The sequence below is a fragment of the Geotrypetes seraphini genome, chromosome 5 (genome assembly GCF_902459505.1).
Source record: "Geotrypetes seraphini chromosome 5, aGeoSer1.1, whole genome shotgun sequence".
In the NCBI taxonomy this organism is placed as follows: Eukaryota; Metazoa; Chordata; class Amphibia; order Gymnophiona; family Dermophiidae; genus Geotrypetes; species Geotrypetes seraphini.
Window position 1 is genome coordinate 104,218,012 of NC_047088.1, and position 22,031 is coordinate 104,240,042.

Sequence of the window (22,031 nt, forward strand, 5' to 3'; positions counted from 1 at the left end):
AGATGTAAAAATGAATAAAGATTTGGAAAAAATATATATATATTCCTGGAAAAAAATGTGTGTTCTGTGATCCATGGTTAAAGACCACCATTTCAATGGCTTGACTATCTGGTGACAAGTAGAGGCTATAAAACAAAGGAAAAACCCTATGTAGTTTAAAATAAAGATTCATGGTTACTTCCAACAGTCAGAATCTCTAAGAATGCAAACAAACTACTGGGCAAAAGGTTGACTCATGTCCTGATGTCTTCTAACCAAAAGCACTGCAATACAAATTGCTAGACTGGCCTTATCATTTGAACCTGTTATTATCATAAAGGCCATTCATTCTCTTGCTTTCGAGCAGTGCTGTGGGCAACTGTATTATGGAATCAGCTAAGAATACAAGAGCACAGCAGGACCTTAAACTGGAGATGCCCCAAATTAACCACTTACACTTCTCTTTACTCACCAGATAAGAGCCAAGCAGGGTGCCGAAGGCTGCAAGCTTCAACCTGGTATCCCCTTTTCCTGCAATGACTGAAGATCCTTCCATGTCTACCAGGAAAACTGCAGTCTGCAAAGAAAAGCAAAGATATGGAACAAAATGTCACAAAGAAGAACCCTTCGTCTTCAAGAAAATACAGACATTAAGCATAACAAGAAAACATTAAAAATGACAAAGGGGATAAAACAGCTCCCTTATGAAGAAAGGCTAATTATATTAAGGTTCTGTAGAATGGAAAAAGATAACTGAGAGGGGAGCAGATAGAAGTTTAAAAAATTAAAAGCTGTGTTTGCATCTCTGGCTAACATACAATATCTAATGGTTTAAAATTTTTGTGTAGGTAATTCCGTTCCCTTTTCCTTGTGTACCTCTCTTGATCCAATAATGTTTACATTTTTAGATATGTTTGTATTATTTATGTGCATTTGTAATGTTTGTTTCAGTTACTGAACCCGATACTGTTACAATATTGCAAACTGCTTTGATAAGAAAAAAGGTTGACTCGAATATAAACCAGGGAGGTGGGGTGTTTATATTCAAGTGCCTTACCCTGCCAGGTTCTACACCCAGCCCCCCTCCCTCCCTCCCTGGCTATGCACCCTGTCCCCCATCCTTCCCTGCCTTGCCAGGCTCTGCACCCTGTCCCTCCTACCTTCCAATTCCTTGCAGGCTTCCACCGGGCCTGCTGTAAGACCTGGTGGTTCTGTCCTGCCCAACTCTAAGAAATCTCACCTCCCTCCAATCTCCCCAATTAATATAAATACTACCTTTAAAATCCCTGGAGTTCTCATGGCAACCACGAGACCGCAGGAACTCGTAAGGTTGCCGCAAGAACTGTTGCAGCCTTTCAGATAGCAGTTCTTCTCGGGGCAGGAACATAGGAAGATTGCTCCTGCCCCGGGTCACCACTAGACCACCAGGGATTTTAAAGGTAGTATTTATACTAATTGGGGAAGTGGAAGGGAGGCAATAATTTTTAATAGTTGGTTGGGACAGGAATAGTTAATAGTTGGTTGGGAGGGATCCCTCCTGTCCTGGTCTACCAGGTCTTATTGCAGACCAAGTGGAGGCCTGCAACAGATGTGGGAGAGAGGCAGAAGGCACTAACAGGAATATAAACCAACCCCCATTTTGGGGCCATTTTTAGCCCAAAAATCTCAGTTTAAATTTGAGTATATACAGTATATTAGCTAATTAGGCAAAAAAGGTTTTTGCTAAAAAAAAATCTCAAGAAGGTAGTCACATAATGGATGTTCCTGACATGAGGTGTCACTTTCACTGGGCTAAATTTTACTAGTTTTCAGGAGTTACAATATGCATCCTCGGGTCAGAAAGCTTCACATAATTTACATCACAAGGTCATCTTTTCTTATGGCAGACTATTGTCTACAAGGTGGTATACTCTAAGAGGACTTTAGTAAGTGACCTGGAATTAACTCCCTAGTGAAACTACAGGTATCATGGAACCAGTTCACAAAGAGCCTTAGAACCTGGTTTTCCCTTTAGGACTGAACCTGAGCATTATCGAGTATTCATGTAAATACTGTTTCCTTTTTTAAATTCTTTATTCATTTTACATCTTACTACAAGTGTATCATAAAATAACATTTAAACTTAAACGATATCATTTGATTCTCTACCAATTTAACTTAAACCATAATATTTAAACCCTCCCTCCCAATCCTACTAATTCATATGTAGTACATATATCATATAATATATTATATATTCTGTCCTATTAATCTAATCATTTAATATCAAATCAGAAATCCCACCCCCCCATACTTTGCAATTATATCTATTAGGGAAAAATGATAATCCAATAACTACTCATTACAATATTCTATTAATGGCCTCCAAACCTCCTGAAAGTTATTAAAATTACCTTTCTGCAAGGCTAACATTCTTTCCATCTTGTATATATGACATAATGAATTCCACCAAAAACTATAATTTAATCTATTCCAATTAAATGTAATCTGCTGAATGGCAACTCCTGTCATAATAAGTAAATACTGTTTCTGACCGTGCAGTGGGACTTCTGGCAAGATGGAAAATTAATCTTGATGCTGTCCGACAGGACCCCGTTTCGTAGTCTTCTTCAGGGACTAATTGCATCCTATATTTCACCCAAAAACACCATCATTCATTCAACAGCGGGCTTATAGGGATTTCACATTATACAAGCCTGCTGTTGAATGGAAGAAAATGATGGCATTTTTGGTGGCATATAAGAAGCAGTTAGTCTCTGAAGGCGGCTACAAAATGGGGTCCTGTCGGACAGCGTCGATTCATTTTTCATCTTGCCAGATAAGATTACTTTTTTTTTAAACTTGTTATGAATAAATTATTTGGATTTCAGATAATAGTGTAAGCCTTACCTTCTTCACAAAAACCTGGTTAAAATAATCTGCAAGTCCAGAACTCCCCCACCTATGTCCACTAGGCTACAGCATTATCCACACACTGAGACCAAACAAATAGGGAGGTGGTTTGCTTTGGTCTACAAAAGTTCCTCACAAATCTCACTATCCAACTTTGCAGCAACCGGAACTAGAATATATGATATGCAAGTTAGAAGATAAATCAAGCATATACTCTAGCAGCATTGGATTGCTACTAATTTACAGATCCCCAGGACCCTCTTCCAACATTGCCCCCAAAATACAAGAAATCATCTCAGATTTAACCTGTCAGTATATCAAGACTTATCAAACTAAGAGATATAAACATACTACTGAGTCTCAGGATAACATAATCGCCACCAACTTCCAACACATTCTTACTGGACAGCCAGCTAGACTTGAAGTCATCAGGACCCACATATAACAAAGGTCATATCCTGGACTTCATATCTTCAAACCCACCTATGCTTATAACAGAAACTAACTGGACAACAGTCCTGTGGCCAGACCACTACTTATTATCCTTCAGCCTCAACCTCCATAAGAAAAAAGATACTATCAAGACCACCACTGGGAAACCTCTAACAAGAAGTAAGATTAATCTCAGCCAATTCTGGAACAAGGTCTCCAAAACATTAGATACCACTACAACCAGCCTCATAGCTTCACTCAATAGCTGGAACACAATTGAACCATTATATTGCAAAAACCGAAAATCAACCAAGTCCTCACCTTGGTTCACAGATGCCCTAAAAGCAGAAAAAGTCTTGGAGAAGATCTGAAAGACAATGGCAAAAGAGAAATTTTCCAGAACACAAATTAGTGTGGAGATCAGCTATCAACAAATACAAATTCCATATTGCTGAGGCCAAAACCCCCCACTACACTCTTGAAATAGAGAGCAATAACACATCAAAAAGTTATTCCTCCTAATGTGTACCACAAAATCACCCTCAGTTTTAGGGTAAGTTTGTGGTACTCAATGCACAGATATTAGTAGACTTCTTTCAAAACAAGATTTAAAAAGTATAATAAGAAGTCAACAAAACTATCATCATACACTTCCAGAATTAAACCCAGCAAACCAAATCTAGAGCACCACTATTGTTGTTGTTAGGTGCCATTAAATGGTGTTCGAGTCCTAGCGACTTGATGAATTGCATATCTAAAAAGAAATCAATTTTATGTTAGTCCAGAAAGGTCCTCCAATGTCATCCCCATGGTTGTTTTCAATGTGTCCAGCCATCCGATTGCAGGTCACCCTCTTCACCTGGTTCCTTCGATCGTCCCAAAAATGATGTGTTTCTCCAGTGATCTCTTTCTTCTGATGGTGTGACCACAATAAGACAATCATGACTTCATCATTTGGGCTTCGAGTGACTTAGCCGGTTTGATCTTCTCCAGAATCAATTTGTTAGTTCTTCTGGCTGTCCACAGCATGCCTAAAATCCTTCTCCAGCACCAAAGCTCAAAAGAGTCAATCTTCTTTCTGTCTTATTTCTGTAGTGTCCAGCCTTCGCATCCATAAATTACCACTGAGAATGCATACGCAGATGATTTTCTTCTACTCACCCCAATTGATCGTGACTAATGATATAATGCTAATAATATCAAATGGAAAAGACAAAATACAGACCTAGGTCGAATTTAACAAACAAACAAACTAAACACGGACAAAACCAAAGTTCTATGGTTTTGTAACGCTGTAAACACAGTTCCTTCCACCATTACTCTAACCTCAAGATCCATACCGAAGATCAACTACATCCCCAAAGTCTTTGGAGTTTTACACCCTATCATACGAATCACGAGTCTTAAGTTTTCTCATATTGTAAAAGGTTTTCTTCCTTAAGTTGGATACTTGTGATTCGTATGATAGGGTGTATAACTCCAAAGACTTATCTGACATTTTTTTCAAGAGCGCCACTTTGTTGTACTAACGCAAATGTTTATACCAGGCCTGCCCAAGTCCGGTCCTCGAGATCTACTTTCAGGCCAGGTTTTCAGGATATCCACAATGAATATGCATGAGAGAGATTTGGCTGCACTGCCTTCTTAGTATGCAAATCTCTTTCTTATGCATATTCATTGTGGATATCCTGAAAACCTGGCCTGCCAGTAGATTTCGAGGACCGGACTTAGGCAGCCCTGGTGTATACTGTTCAGCTGGATTACTGCAACTCCCTCAGTCTATATAGATCTAAATTCTACTCTTCTGAACAAACTATAGATGATACAAAACACAGCAATCAGACTAATATTCAAACTAAAAAAATGACTGTCTCACCTTACTATAAGAATGTATACTGGCTTCCTGTCAAAACTTGTACCACCTTCAAATTATCATGGTCCAAATTCTATATGCAAAAACCACACAGCCACTCAAACTTACTTATCAATTCCTGGTCAACATCAACCAGAAAACTGGAGTCGCTATAACTACTGACATTAAGATGGAAACATTTTACAACAGATTCAGAAAAAAAATTTTAAACGGTCTTCTCTGAAAGCATTTAAATTAGCATCATGGAACGTCAACGGTATTAACCAACCTCTCAAATGCAAGAAAATCATAGACTATCTTAAAATGAAAGATTATGACATTCTCTTACTACAGGAGACTCACCTGAATCCCATAGACTGTTCCAAGCTTCGTATTCCTGGGTTTGCTACACATGCATTTTCCCCTGCTTTCCATAAAAAAAGAGGAGTGTCCATTCTTATGAAGACTTCGTTACAAGCTCACATCTTACATCAACTGTCGGATTCTGAAGGCCGATGGATTGCAATATCAGTCAAGCTCGGTGACTTGTGCTTCTCTATTGTCAACATCTATGCTCCAAACATTGACTTACCATCCTTCATGGAATCCTTGAGGGACGTACTGTTAGATGTAGCCGATCATCCTTTAATACTCGGCGGGGACTTTAATCTTCCGTTAGACACCAATCTAGACAGGCACTCTCACTCACAGTTCCGTCCCTCTAAAATGCGTTCTGAACTTCACGACGTTATTCAAGATCTTGGCCTTTGCGATCCGTGGAGATTACTACATCCGGGTGAACGATCCTTCACGTTTTACTCTGCCCCTCACCGTTCTTACTCTAGACTGGACTTCTTTCTTATTTCTAAATCTCTTCTCCCTACGATTCGTGCTGCTATCATTCATCCTATCATACTTTCAGATCACGCCCCCATTGGGTTACATGTGGAATTACAACATACACACCCCAACCGAATTTGGCGGCTCAATACAGCCATTCTCCTGGATTCTGCTTTCCAAGATAAACTCCGAAGCTTTATCGCGGACTTTTTTACTAATAATGTTTCTTCCATTGAATCCTATGCTACCATATGGGAAGCTTTTAAAGCGACCCTCAGAGGTGAAGTAATCAGTTTCTCTGCTTGGAAGCGTAGGTCAGACCATTCTAATATGGAATCTTTGGAGAAGGATATCTCTTTATTGGAACGCCAGCAGATCACAAATAATCTTACTCAAATGTCCCCGGACTTAGTTCAAAAAAAGGTCGAATATAACATTTTATCCCGGCTTAGGGCTCAACAGGACTTCTTAGTATCCAAAGCGGGCACCTACATGTCTGCCAACAAAGCTGGTCGTTCTATGGCTCGTTACTTGGCTAATCGTAAGCAAAGATCTAGAGTGGCCGCACTAGTGAGTGAAGACGGCGCCTCCGTTACGGACGATAACTCCATATCCCAGCTCTTCACCTCTTTTTATAGTGCCTTATACTCTTCGTCCATCAATTCCTCTTCTATTTCTAGCTCTGTTTTCTTCCAGGACATATTCCATCCCTCTTTGGATTGCTCCCAGGCTTCTTGTCTTGGGGCTCCTATTACAGAAACTGAGATTCTTGAAGCCATAAACTCCCTTTCCTCACATAAATCACCAGGGCCTGATGGACTTCCGATTGAATTCTATAAAACCTTCTCTACTGATCTTATTCCTTGGCTGAAACGTCTTTTTGACTATCTTTTTTCTAATCCTGATGATCAAGGTGGTTTCACGGAAGCGCATATTATTGTTTTACCTAAAGCGGGGAGAGATGAAACACAGGTAGCCAATTATCGGCCTATTTCTTTACTCAACACTGACTGTAAAATACTAGCTAAAGTCCTAGCATCCTGATTGGATAAGATCTTGGGCAACCTCATTCATCCGGATCAGGTTGGATTTATGAAAGCACGTTTTATTGGTGATAACGCACGTATTTTCCATTCTGTTCTAGACATTGCTCATTCCACCACTGAACCAATGATAGCTATATCATTGGACGCAGAGAAAGCCTTCGATATGGTCGAATGGAATCACTTATTTGCAGCTCTCCAATGGTTTGGTTGCGGCCCAGATTTTATACAGTGGATCAAATTACTTTACAATAAGCCTTGTTCTAGACTAAGGATCAACAACTCTCTATCTACCCCTATCTCTCTCCGCAGAGGTACCCGACAGGGTTGCCCTTTATCACCCCTCTTATTCAACCTAGCTCTCGAACCTTTACTATTGGCGATCCGCCAACATCCGCATTTAATAGGCATTCCTGTGGGCTCTTCACAAATTAAAACCTTAGCTTACGCTGACGATTTACTGGTATTCCTTTCGAAACCAACCTCTTCCATCCCCGTTCTTCTCCAAATAGTGTCTGACTTTTCACACTGCTCCGGTTATCGTATAAACTGGGATAAATCTGAGGTTATGCCTCTTAATGATTCTACTTCACTGGCTGATTGTGGTCCTATCTCGTTTCGATGGGCCAGCTCTTCCCTAAAATACCTCGGTATCCTGTTTCACCCTGATATTGATACCATGATGTCTATCAATTTAGCGGCTTTAATATCCAAGATCGATGCATTGGTGAAGAGATGGTCCCCTCTTTCCTTGTTGTGGTGGGGACGTCTTGAGGCTATCAAGATGACTATCACACCGACTGTCAACTACTATCTTTCCATGCTCCCTAGATTAGCCCCCAAGGAGTTCTATAAATCTATTGAAGTGAAGCTTTCAGCTTACCTCTGGTGTAAGAAACCACCTCGTATTTCCCTTAAAATTCTCAAAGCCTCTAAAGAAAATGGGGGCATGGGCTTTCCGGACTTTTTTCTCTATCATATTGCCTCGTTTCTGTGGTATAGCTCACTCTGGACATCGGATCCTAATCTCTTTAACGAACTGGCCGCCTGGTTTAGAATCGAACAGCATCTTGTCCATCCGATTCCATTATCTAATTTGTCTTTCCTTTCTACTTCCTCATTACCTCGTAAATCTACCACCATACATGCCACCCTCCAAGCGATTCAACATTTTGATCGTATTTCCGGGTCTGATAGACGCAACACGAACGGCTCTCCTCTCTGGTACAACCCCTCTTTTTGTATTGGTAATCGCCCTATTCACTGGAGTTCCTGGATTGATAAAGGGATATGGACTTTAAATCAAATTATGGACAATGGTAAACTCCTTACTTTTGCTCAACTCATGGACAGGTTCAACCTGCCTACAACAGAATGCTATCATTGGATTCAACTCTCTCACTGTCTACTTAAATGTTCACCATCCATATTTTCATATGACAACACCTCTCCTTTCCTAACTTCCTCGAACTTAGCGCTAAAACTCGGTCATACCACATCCCTTTTTTATAAAGAACTCAGATCACATTTGTACCCTAGATCCAAGAGATCTACGGATGTATGGTTTTCTTACTCCACTTGGCGCGGATCTGATCAGGACTGGGACCATTACTTCAGCAAAATAATTCGCCCAACAGCTTCTGCAAGTTTATCTCAGTCGCTTTACTTCCTTGTGTACAAAGTTTTCTGGACTCCCAACAAGATGTATATGGCTGGCATTAGGGACTCCAATAGGTGCTGGCACTGTGCTTCGGAGTTAGGGGACCTTCATCATATGATTTACGCATGTTCTATCCTTCAGGACTTTTGGACACAAATATGGCGTCTTATTCAACGCATTCTCCCTATTTCATTGGGTTTCTCCTTTGATATCTTGCTTTATAGAGCGTTAGCTGTGTCGGATCCCCTCTCCACCAGTCAACAAGCTCTTCTCAATATCTTAATCGCTTTAACTATTCAAATGATTCTGCACAACTGGAAATCCGCAGATTTGCTTAATGTTGTTTTCTGGTGGAACACAGTTCTCATGATCCATTCTTATGAACTAAAAGCTGCTGAATTTACAAACCGATTGCAGCGTGTCTCCAAGATTTGGGAACCTATCCGACACTACTCTCCTTAACCGTTGTCTTTCCTCTATTTTCTTTTGATCTTGTTCAGTCCAACTTTCTCTCTCCTTTTCTTCTCTAACTATTATCGTAGGTTGGCATGGGATGTCCACCCCGTATCTCTCATTCATTTCCCCCTGTTCTTTACTTAATATTCTTCACTCATTCCTACTTCATTATGGTCCATCTTTTCCATTTTCCTTTTTCTATCTGATCTACTTCTTTCTCCTCTCCTTCTCTTATTCTCCCTCTTTTCTCTCTTTCTCCTCTCCAGGTTCTACAGTGGGTTCTTTTGAGCCTCCAGGTTTTCTTGTGATTTTTCTCTTTTGCAACGAAATTTATTAACATCATATCATATGTATTCTGTATTATGCATTCTTCTGTTATCTGGTTGGTTCGGTTGAACCTCATTGCTCACTTGTTCATTATGCTCTTTTTTTTTCTTTTTGTATCTCTGTTTTGGTTACTTAAAATTCAATAAATATATTTGAAATCTTCTCTGAAAGCATACATACTATAAACAACTAACTCAAATACCTAATATCACTAAATCCCATACTTAACCCAAGTTTTATACCAGTACAGTTATGGAACCTCTATTCCCCCATTTCCCATTTCTTTGTTCATAACTTGATCCTCATCAAACTGCTGTAATATGTAGCATATACATCTGCAATTCCTTATATTGTAAGTTGCCTTGAACCTATTTAGGCACAGTGTGACTCAGAAATACTGGATTAGATTAAATTTATTAATGGAGGAGTTTAATGATGTGATGTTACAGCAACATATAAAGTCTTACTAGGCTTAAGTTTATCATTCTCAAACAGGCACTGGTTAGCACTGTTTCTCACTGACAACTCCCCTTTTACACAAATACTGTCATATTGACATGTTTCTTGTCTGGAGTGTACGTGGTCTTACTCATAGAGTATCTCCAGTGCACTTTTTCTTCTTTTTGGGAAAGTTATTTTTGTATTTATTTCACTGTCTCTAGTTACCTCCTTAGCAACTGACATAGGCTACTGCCATTGCATTGTTTGAGAAGACTTGAACCGTCTTGCACTGCATGGCACTCTCAAATTTCAGGAGAGCCTAGCGAATTGCCCAAACATCTAAGCAATTGATAGACCACTTCCTCCGGGAAGGGGTCCAGCATCCCTGGATTGGTCATCTCTCACAATGCACTCCCCAGCCATAAAGGTTGAGTCCATCACCAAGGGGAACTCTCCTGGAAAGAGAGAGAGGGTTTAACCACCAGACTAGACTGTGATGAACCTCCGTGATCCAAGGGAGCCACTGACTCAGCGGATCCCTCTGCGGGCACCAAAGGGAAAGGAGCACCTCTTGGAGCAGGCGTAAGTGGGCTCTTGCACAGAGCACAACGTCCATGGTCATAACCATCGACCTTAAACTTGCAAGAATTGCCAGGCTGCCAGAGCAGGCTTGCTCTCAAAGTCTTGGCTCTTTTGGAGAAGTTTCTCCTTGCGTGCCTCTGGGAGGAATACCTTGTTTGCTCCCGTGGAGAAACTGACTCCCAAATATTCCAAATCTTGCGTCGGAACTAAGTGATTCTTCCGAAAGTTGACCATCCAACCAAGCTTCTGCAGCAACTGGACAACCTGGTGAATTGCCTGGTGTTCCTTGGACTGGGCTCTGATGAGCCAATCGTCCAGAAACAGATGGACTTGAATGCCCATTCTGCACAGGTGAGCTGCAACCACCACCATCACCTTGGTGAAGGTCTGAGGTGCTGCAGCCAGCAAAAAAGGGCAAAGCCGTGAACTGGAAGTGCTGTTCCAATACATGGATCTTCAAATATCTCCTGTGCTCTGGAAAAATGGGACTATATAGATAGGCCTCCGTCAAATCCAGAGGACAGAAATTCCCCTGGTACCACTGACACAATCACTGACCTCACCATTTCCATTCAGAACTGCGAGATTTTGAGGCCACATTCACTGCCGTAAGATCTAGGATCAGTCTGCAGTTTTCGGAGCCTCTTTTTGGCACGATAAAATATATCAAGTATCTGCCAGAGCTCGAGTCTGCCTCCAGAATGGGCTCCGTGGCTTCTTTATCCAGCAATCTCTGGACTGTTGTTTTGCTCATTTTTACTGAAATTTATGGGGAATTTAGAAAACATCTAAAAATACATTTATTTCTGAAGTACTTAGGTAGTTAATTTGTAAAACTTTTATACTATGTAATTATTTAGGGTTTTTAACTATTGGTTCTTACTCTCTAATTTCCTTCTGCTTTTATTGTATTTCAAATGTATTTTAAATTATGTAAACCGCATAGAACTTCACGGTTTTGCGGTATATAAATAAACTGTTATTATTATTATTCACCATTGCCGCCTTCTCTGGCCTCCCCACTGGGGAGTCAAGAAAAAGATCTGGATGAACTTGAGTTTGTACCTCTCCTGCAGAATTTCCAGGATCCAGCACTGTGGTGATCTCCACTCATTCCTCCTTTTATGATTTTTGTCACACTTCATTGTACCTTTTCTAATTCCGCTATATCTTTTTTGAGGTGTGGTGACCAGAATCGCAATTTAACAACTTTGTATCATCAGCAAATTTAATTATCTCATTAGTTAATCCCATCTCTAGATCATTGATAAATATGTTAAAAGCAGCGGTCCCAGCACGGACCCTTGGGGAACCCTACTATTTACCCTTCTCCATTGAGAATATTGACTCATTTTAATCTACTCTCTGTTTTCTGTCTTTCTACCAGTTCTTAATCCATAATAGGACATTACCTCCAATCCCAGACTTTCTAATTTCCTCAGAAGTCTTTCATGGGGTACTTTGTCAAATGCGTTTTGATAAGCCAAATACACAATATCAACTGGTTCACTTTTATCCACATGTTCATTCACCCCTTCAAAGAAATGCAGTAGATGGCTCTCTTTCTGTGTTCCCCTCCACTCCAAAAACTTGCATTTTGTCATGGCAGCATTTCACAACTTGCTACTCTTGCCAGCATCAGGCCTTCTGCTCTGATGGTCCCACTTACTTCCTGCTTCTGTAAAAGCAGGACAGGCAGAATGGAAGGCCTGACGTCAGCAGAGCAGTGAATTGTGAACACTGCCGGAAAAGGTACCCTGATGATACCTGGAAGCACCCCTTTATGGGCTGCACATGGGGTGGACCCCCCCCCCCCCTTTGTTATGCCATTGTGAGTGGAAGAGTTTTGGAGTGATTTTGATGTGAAAATTTGTTCACTTTTTCCCACCTTACCTTCTTATTACCTTGGCTTATCAGAAAGGGAGTGCTCCAGATCCACATACCCCCATTAGAAGAGGTCCGTGCAGGCCACTCAAAGACATCCTGGATCACTACTTGATTGCAAGCACCTTGTTCCTGTGTAAAAAATAGAGTAAGCAATGCTGACTTATCCACCTCTTACTCTCTTGAATCTCTCTCCTTCAACTTCTCATCTCTCTACTTAATTCTGATCCATTTTTTAACTTTAAAGGGTGGTTTGTTTGTTTTTTAATTAAACACCACAAATTATACCATCAAATCAGTACATCAAAAAACTGGATCCATCGCGAGTCCCATGAGAACTGACGGCAAAGCCATACAGGAAGCAGCGTGGGGCCAGCCTGTAGATGCAAAGATCGCTCCTGCTCTGCAACGTTGGTGGCGCGATTCAAAGAGGCCACCGCCAGCGAGGGAGGTAAGGGAGGGCGGAGGGATGATTTTAAAATGCTGTATAGGCCGCCCCAGATATGCAAGCCGCACCCACTGGGCCGGCTTGCAAAACCCATATATAGGCCATGGCCTAAATATGGAGAAATACGGTACCTATTCTAGACAAAAGTATAAACTAGCTCCTGATGTGTTCTGTGGCTTTTTTCCTCCCTCAAATAATGTGTATGTCACATTGCTTTCACACTGTTTTTGAAGCTTTTTTTGTCAGTGCATGTCTAGATTGAAATTTGGCTTCTTTACTTTGGAATTATAGTGATTTGGAAATAATCGGTAGCCTCCAAACAAAAATGGTCCCGGAGGACCTGTAAGTACTTCATGACCCCCCTCCACCCCTTCAAAACGTAACAAAATCTACATAACCCTCAAGCTGCCTACCTTTGAAAGATAAGATGCTCACAGCCAGCACCAACAATGAATAAAATGCAAGACGAGAGTTGATACCTCCCACATGTTTTTGGATCCATTTTTTTCTTTATCTCATCTCTCTATATCAATCTTTGCCTCTTCTACCTCCTCATCCTTTCAATTCCCCCCTCCAATTCCTCTTCCTTTCACCTTCCTCTTACCATTCTACGTAACCTCCTTAGCAGATAGTTCAGCAGAAATGTTTTGCCTTTGCATTGCTCTCCAGCAATGGAGATGAGACAGACGGGATAGCTCTTCATTTCTTCTCTCCTCAGGCATCTTTGTAATGCTTCCTCACATACCTCTAACCTCCCATCCTCATCAACTCCCATGAGCTGCAGTGGCTCTCTATGGTCATTCAATCCACCAACCCTCACCTGTAAGACAAACAAGGATAGAGTCAGTTTGTCTGTCTTGATTTGATTGTAAACTCTTTCGAGCAGAGATTGTCTCTTACAGATTTAATATACAGTGCTGCGACATTTGGCAGCGCTATAGAACCGATAAGTAGTAGTAGTAGAAGACGCAGCAGCGTGTCCTACACTGTGGCTCCTGCATTACTTCACTTCAGAAATCAAAGTTGGGATAACCTCACTCATCTACAGATTGCAAACTTTACAGATATTAGCAAGAAAAAAAATCATAAAAGGCTGCCTTATTATTTGCTCAAAACACATATACAGTAAAACCTTGGTTTGCGAGCATAATTCGTTCCAGAAGCATGCTCTTAATCAATGTTCCCTCTAAGCTGTGCACTTGTGCACGCGCACACAACTTGCCGAACCCGCGCACACAAATTAAAATAGCATGCACAAAAAAATAAATTTTTGCCTAAAATGAAATGTTGCAGAAGACCAGTGTTCCGATTTCCCATTTATCACATTTATTGAAGCGCTATAATATAAATTTTAAGTCATTCACATGATTCCGTTATCTTTGGCAGTTGAACTTGACACGTCACGTGCCCCATAGGGCCATAGCCTTTGGCCCATAGGATATGAAACACTTCCAATTCTTTGACTTCCTGAAGTTCCGTCATATTGTTTATTTCGTGGAATCGTAGTGTGCACCGTGGTACTGCGGTTGTATAACTGTATTCATTTATTAAATTGCAACCAGATATAACTTTTAAAATGTCTAAACCGCGAATGGTGAAAAGTGTAAAACGCAAGAGAGCTGCAACAGTTTTTAGGTCTGAATGGCTTGAAGAAATTGTTGAAACGGAGACACCGGAATCTCGAAATATAATGCGTGTTCGACTATGTGAAATATTTACCTATGACGAAGACGATGGAGTTGTGTGTTGTTATTGTCAAGATGCCAAAGCAACTGGAAAATTCTCTACTGGAAAAATATGGGATGATGTTTGGAAACTGGACTTTCTGAAACGCCATCTATCAAGTATATCTCATACCGACAGTATTAGGAAACTCAGAAGTAAAAATTTGAATTTAAGAGGGGGACTGGTTAACGTTGCTTGAATGTCCAACCAAAAAGAAAACAGGCAAATTAGTAATGAACGGAAGCTTTCCAGTCCTGATGAAATTAAGGCTCTTGTCGACAGTGTTGTGCTGGCCATTAAGATAAATATCTCCATGCTCTCTGTTCAAGATATCAGTGAGCACATGGCGAAGTATGTTAGTATACTATGTTAGTACTTAATACTTAGTACTTAATACTCTACTTTAAGTATCGGCCAGTCAATTCAAATGAGTATAGGACATCATTTGGTGGGATGCTACAGTTGGAAGCATGTGATGCTACATCAATAGTAACAGCAATTAGGAAATTCTATAGGAAACATGAACTTGACCTGAATAAAATGGTTATGTTCACCTAAGGTAAGGTATATGTGCACTGACTTCTAAGAGGGCTACTACTTTGTGGTTCAATCTAGAGAATGACACGGTGGTTGTTACCGGCGGCTAGCCACAAGTAGCCGCGGGTACCCGCCGAAATGGGAAGAGAAAATTAGTGGTCGCTGCGGGGACGGGGACAAGGCCATTCACCGCCCCGTGGAGCGGTGAATGGTCTCGTCTCTGCAGTGAAGCCAGCATGGATCGATCGGTCCAGCATCCCCACCCGATCACCGCATCCCACGTCCTGCCATCTCCCTCCCCTCCACCTCACCTTAGGTGCTTGCCGAATCTGAGTTTAATTCTTCTCCCAGCCAGCACACTTTCAATAAGTCGCGCGTGCGCAGCTGCTTGAATTGTTGAATCTCCTCTGATGCAACCGGAAACAGGAAGCTGGGTCAGAGGAGAAGATTCAACAGCTCAAGCAGCCGTGCGCGTGGCTTATCGAAAGCGTGTGGCTGGGAGAAGAATTAAAGTCAGACTCGGCAGGCACCTAAGTTGAGGTGGAGGGAGGGAGATGGCAGGATGCGGCGATCGGGCAGGAGGGTGCTTCTGGACCAAGCGATCCGTGATCGTTCATGTTTCCTCACATTAGGAAGGAGAGAGTGGACAGTAGTCGTGGGGACGTGGCGGGCACAGTGATCGCGGGGACAGTGGTTGTGGTGATGGCGACGGGGCGAGGACAGTAGTCGCGAGGACGGGGCGGTGATAGGGATGGTGGTCGCAGGGACGGGGCGGTGACAGGGATGGTGGTTGCAGGGACGAGGCGGTGACGGAGACAAATTTTTTCCCCATGTCATTCTTTAGTTCAATCCATTGCCATCCTTACTTGTGTCCCCATCCTTGGTTTATTGGTATGATAATTGCCAATCTGGATACAAGTCAGGTACCAGAAGTTTGGAAAGAGGCCAACACCCACCCAACTTTAAGAATGGTAGTTTTGACCCTACATTTACAGCTAGCTGCTACCCTGTATCAAATCTACCATTTACATTCAAGGTAGTTGAGAAAGTGATCCTTTTACAGCTAGTACGTGAGAAGGAATAGATCCCCCCTACCACCCATAAGAGCCCATGTTTAAAGAATAAAAGGGTCAGAATCTTAATATTGTTTATGGCACACAAAGTGAGAACTTGTTGATATTACCCCGTTTCCCCGAAAATAAGCCCTACCCCAAAAATAAGCCCTAGCATGATATAAGCCCTACCCCAAAATTAAGCCCTAGTTGCTGGCAGCAGTGCTTCCCCCGCCCCTCCTCACCACGCCTCCGAACCCCCGCCGACACTTCCATCTCTCCCTCCCATTAGAACGCCGCCGACCACAAGACGGATATACCTTGCGAATGGCAGCATCAGCAGCAATCTAATCAGGCTGCTTTGCGGCCTTCTCCCGCCGGGGCGTTCCGTGTGCCACGTTGCTGATGACATCACAGTGATGCGCCAGACAATGGAAGGGTCAGCGGGGGTTCGGCGAAATACAAAGATGCTGCACTTTCCTGATTCTGGTGCCATCAGTGCCAACCCTACATGGACAGAGGACCACAGGTCCCACAACTGCACCCTGGGAGATGTAAGTTCAAAAACCAGAACTGGATATTTATCTTCCTGTAGAAATGCTGTTATTTACCGTGTTTCCCCGAAAATAAGACCTAGTGTGTTTTTTTGGGTCCAAAATTAATATAAGACAGTGTCTTATTTTTGTGGAAACACGGTAGTAAAGCCCAGGCATAGCATGGGGGAGGGGGATCACACCAAACAATGAAGAATTGTATGCATCAGCTTCTCTAGTACAATGAAATCAGCAGGTCTTAGATGAATATTGTCTCAACCATTAGCTGACAGGTGTGCGTGTATTATAGCTGATAGCATTTTGTTTTGGGAACTAGCTGCATGTTTTGAGAACACTGTAGAATGAAAGAACTTGCTTTATTAGTGAAAAAAAGCCTACATAAACTGTATTCTGAAAGAGGTAGGCAGAAATGGGGCACTAATAATGCTTGACAGATTAACCCTCCTTCTCCTCAGAATTACAGTAAAACTTTGGATTGTAAGTAACTTGGTATGCAAGTGTTTTGCAAGACAAGCAAAACATTTTATTAAATTTTAACTTTAAAAACAAGCAAGGTCTTGCAATACAAGTACATACGGTATACACAGATCACATTATCACAACTAAGCCAATAGTTCTTTCTCTGGCACTGCCAGAGTGTAGTGACTGTTCTAAACGAGAAGGCTTGCAATACGAGTACATACAGTATACACGCATCACTTCATCACAATGGTTCTTCTCCCTCTGACGCTGAGGGAGTGTAGTGATTATTCTTTTCTATTCTATTCTAAATGAGCAAGGTCTTGCAATACAAGTACATATAGTATTTTGTATTAAAGTTTTTGAGTTGTGGAATGAAATCGTCTTGAGTTTCCATTATTTCTTATGGGGAAATTTGCTTTGATATATGAGTGTTTTGGATTACAAATATGTTTTTGGAACAAATTATGCTCGTAAACCAAGGTTTTATTGTATGTGATATTCTAATTAACTCTGCGACAGAGTTTATTTTCTTTGGTGCTAGAGAACACTAGACATATTGAAACACAAAGAGATACTACAAAGCACTAACTTTGTGTTGTGCTGGAAGCATGCTATTTTTTTAACTTGCTTTTCTGTTGGTTAATACTTGCTTATGCATAGTACCTTCCTACTGTTAATTGCCATTGCCATATCTTCAGTCATCTGATGTGGTCACCCTTTGTGTCATAATGCTCTATTGAAATGCAATGGAAACTGGATGAGTTTGTTTTATAGGAACAGTGACCATCTTTCAACTTAATGACGACTGACTACTCCAAGGGAAGTGGATTTTTACCAGCCAGAGTAAATAAGACAGACTCACCAAAGATGACTTCTCTTCCTTCTCAGCCTGCTTGATCTTATCCATTAGGCTCTTCAGCCGAAAGTCAGCTGACATGAGTCTCCCCTGGCAGATCTGTCGACATTCGGGACATCGGTAGTTGCCAGAACTCCAATGTTCCTCCAGGCATGCTCGGCAAAAATTGTGGCCACACTGGATGGACACAGGATCCTTGAATACTTCTAGGCAGATGCAGCAAGTGATCTCCTCAGACAAGGACTCCAGCAGCCTGTCAAAGTCCTTCATGTTGAAAAGAACTTGGATACAGTTTGCTCAGTTTTCCATCAGGGAATAAAATCCACTCAGTTACTGTCAAAAAAAAATGGAACAATAAGCTTAGGAAGTATTGTATGTTTTTGTTTTTGTTTTTTTCTTAAACAGATCATCTTATCTCCTTGGTCACAGTCATGCTCCCTTCCTTTATGACCTCATCCCCAACCAAGTCTCTGGAAACAAGGAAAAATCATTTTTCCTTTTAAAATCCTAGCTTTTTCTCCCTTTCCTACATTTTCCAGCTCCTGATCTTTTAAAAGAAGTATTTTGGTTGCAATCATCTTTATAGAAATGTTGTCTCTGTGGAGATTTACAGCTTTATAATATTGTTACCCCTTAGAAAACTGCTTTCTTCACTGATTCCTCTTGGGAAAACAACAGCTTATGGGTTCACCATTGCTCCTCCTTAAATCATGCACCAGTAAGGACAACAAAGAGTTATATATCGTACCTTAACATAGAGTGGGCTGGCAGAGGCTGTATTCACATCAGGCTCTTATGATTCAGGTTAAATTGTTTTTATACTGGCCAAATTTGTACATCTGCTCAGTCTATGTTGGCATACCAGTCCTAAGTTTTATTTTGAGCTTTCTTTCACTACCCTCCCCACCTTTAACAAAAGGTAGCACTTTTTTAGTGCCTGCTACATTGGTAACAGCTCCAATGCTCATAGGAATTTTATAAGCATCGGAGCTGTTATCACAATGGCCAGCGCTAAAAAACGCACTATGGTTTTGTAAAAGGGGAGGGGTTAGTTATTTTTATCTGTTTTGATTGGATAAAGGCAACCGTTTGCCTCCCTGCACTTTTCAAGCAAGCACAATTTCTCTCTACTTTTGTTCTGAGCTGCATCTACAACAAAAAGCTTTCCGTGATCTTCATCAAATCAAGTCATCAAAGGATATCGTGATTAGAAACTGCAAAACAAAGAAACCATAACTACAATCTGTGAGTTGAAGTTTCTATATTTAACACAAATTATCTTTAAATTTGCTTTAAATATTCTGCTGAATCTCCCTCTACATTAAAACTTCAAAATAATTAAACAGGAGTGAATACAATCAATTGATTAAATCTCCTGTGAACAGAAGCACCTTGTTAGATATTAGATACTGGACTTTGAAACCTATTTCAGCACATTTATCAAGAAAACTAAAGTCTGTGAAACTCTGAAATCCCAATATTTGAAAACCTGTGGAAAGTATTTCCTTCTGATCACATTTCAGAGGGTCATTGGGCTTGGGTACTCTATTGTTTTAAGTGCCTTTCACCAACTCTGCCTGCCTTGTCCCAAAGCAATCATAGATGTTTCATACTTTATTAAAATTTAATAAAACGCTTCTCCTGGAATACAAAGCGTTGTACATTAAAAATTTTAATATGAATAGGGAACAAATGACAAATAATAAACATGGACTTTCCAAGACTGACATTTTATTTGGTATCGCTCTTATGCAAACATGATTCTTTAAAATTTCTTTGTCATTGCTAGAAAAAAGGAGTGCTTTAGTTTTGGTAATGCTGAGCGAAAGTATGTTTTCAATGAGCCATTGGCTTGTCTAATTTTTTATTAATTTCTTGGATGTCACTCGAATGGGATGAATGAGTTGTATGTCTTCAGCATGTGCAAAGACTGTGAAACAAAGACTGTGATACCTATAGACTGTGCAAGGGTCAGTAGAGGGGCAAGAAACAGATTAAATAGAATTGATGATAGTATTGATCCTCGAGGAACTCTGAAGTTTTGGGTGTATGGGTTTGATGCTGAGTTCAGCAACTGGCTGCTGCCACCACCTCCCCTCTGGAGCATGAGGCCATCTCCCAGGAAGCAAGAGGAACCATCTGCAAGGGAAGGGGAGGAGCAGGAGGAGGAAGACATGTGGGCTGACATGTCTCTCCTGGAGGGGCATGAGGAGGTAGCAAATGAGACACCTCCCTCTCCCCTGAGAGAGACCCATACCCCTGATGCTGGGTCAGGCCCTTTGGCTGGACCCACCATCCATGACCTGGTCCAACAGCACCTACAGCAAATCTCCTTTGTGCATTGAAATTTGCTACAGGAACTACATGCCCAATCTCAAGTGCTGTTCTTGATAGTGGGTCTCATCCAGCAGCTTCTGGTGCCACGCTGGTCTAGGCAATGATGGTCATGGTCACCCTAACAACTGTCCAAACTGAGGCAGGTCCAAGCTCTATCCTGTCCGGTATCCCATCACCAACAGTGGGCAGCGCAGGTCTTATGGATCGATCCTGTGAGACATTATCCTTTCAAAGACAGCCTCACTAACTGGTGTTAACAATGTTGAGAGGGAGTTACTATAAATATTGTGTTTCATTGTTTTTCATTTGTTTCAACTCTGTGACAAATGTCAGCTCAAGCGTCAGTACAACATGTGATGCACGGTTGGGGGTTGGGTCCCTGCGTAGGAAGGGTCATGCTCCTAACTTCAACCCTGTCAGTGCAGTTTCACTGCACATACAGAGCAGGTCACTGAATCAGCAGTATCGCCAAGGCTGAAGTGTATACCACACACCAAAGTGTGTAGCCATCAAGGTCCATGCTCATGCAGGCAGCAGAATTTGAGAGAAAGGGGAGAGTGATGGGGCTGCATGGTGTATACAAGCAAAAAAATCCAACGTAACTGTAGTAATACGTCAAACAGCAAACAAAGAAGAAAGCTGCAGAGATGATGTACAAGATACCAAGTCTTTAATCAATAAACTGTATGTATCCAAAGTATATGATCCAATATGCATTACAAACCGGGACCTGACATGGTCTGTGTTTTGAAAAACACTCCTTCCTCAGGGGTCCTAAAAGTACCGTGTTTCCCCGAAAATAGCATGATTTTCAGGGTAGGTCTTAATATAAGCCCTACCCCAAAATAAGCCCTAGTTGAAATGCTTCCCCCGCTACCGCTGACCCTTCCATCTCTCTCTCCCAGCCTGTTAGACCGCTTAAGTGCAGGAAGTTCGGCAAGTCTAGCAAATAGCGCGTTTACTACCTGTTGCTGCCATTCCGCTCCCTGTTAGCTTGAGTAGCGCAGTGTGAGAAGTTTGGGCAGGTCTCGTGGTTTAGAATCTCGCAAGACCTGCCCCAACTTCTCGCACCGCGCTAATCAAGCTAACAGAGAGCAGAATGGCAGCAACAGGAAGGTAGCAAACGCACTATTTGCAGGGTGAGAAGAGTAAGTACCGTAGTGAAAACTGGAAGAGGATATGAGAATGAGACAGGGAGGGGGGAGATGTGTGTATGAGAGACGGTGAAGGCTGGAGAGCGATATAAGAGACTAACAGAGATGTGCGAGTGAGAGAGACGCCCGCAAAAAGAGAACACTGGTGATGGTAGACACAACATTGAAGGCGTCGGCGCAGTGTGCCACGGCCTCAAGGAAGGCAAACAAAATGTTGGGCATCATTAAGAAGGGTATCACATCCAGGACGAAGGAAGTCATCCTGCCACTGTACCGTGCAATGGTGCGCCCGCACCTGGAGTACTGCGTCCAGTACTGATCGCCGTACCTCAAGAAGGACATGGCGGTACTTGAGAGAGTCCAGAGAAGAGCAACTAAGCTAATAAAGGGTATGGAGGACCTCTCATATGCTGACAGACTGAAGAAGCTGGGGCTTTTCTCCCTGGAAAAGCGGAGACTTAGAGGGGACATGATAGAAACCTTCACGATCATGAAGGGCATAGAAAGAGTGGACAGGG

The 22,031-nt window shown here is 41.7% G+C and overlaps 1 protein-coding gene across 5 annotated transcripts in view; it reads right to left on the minus strand.

Annotated features, from left to right (window-relative positions):
* The window catches only part of RNF112 (ring finger protein 112), a 92,101-nt gene that overhangs the window by 64,370 nt on the left and 5,700 nt on the right, over positions 1-22,031 (minus strand). For all 5 annotated transcript variants that reach the window (XM_033944374.1, XM_033944370.1, XM_033944371.1 and 2 more), the window contains exons 2-5: positions 18,029-18,355; positions 13,441-13,656; positions 12,398-12,520; positions 452-556 (exon numbers count right to left, since the gene is read on the minus strand). In XM_033944374.1, the coding sequence (XP_033800265.1) occupies positions 452-556; positions 12,398-12,520; positions 13,441-13,656; positions 18,029-18,292 (708 nt within the window). In that variant the 5' untranslated portion in view covers positions 18,293-18,355. The remainder of the gene's footprint in view (positions 1-451; positions 557-12,397; positions 12,521-13,440; positions 13,657-18,028; positions 18,356-22,031) is intronic.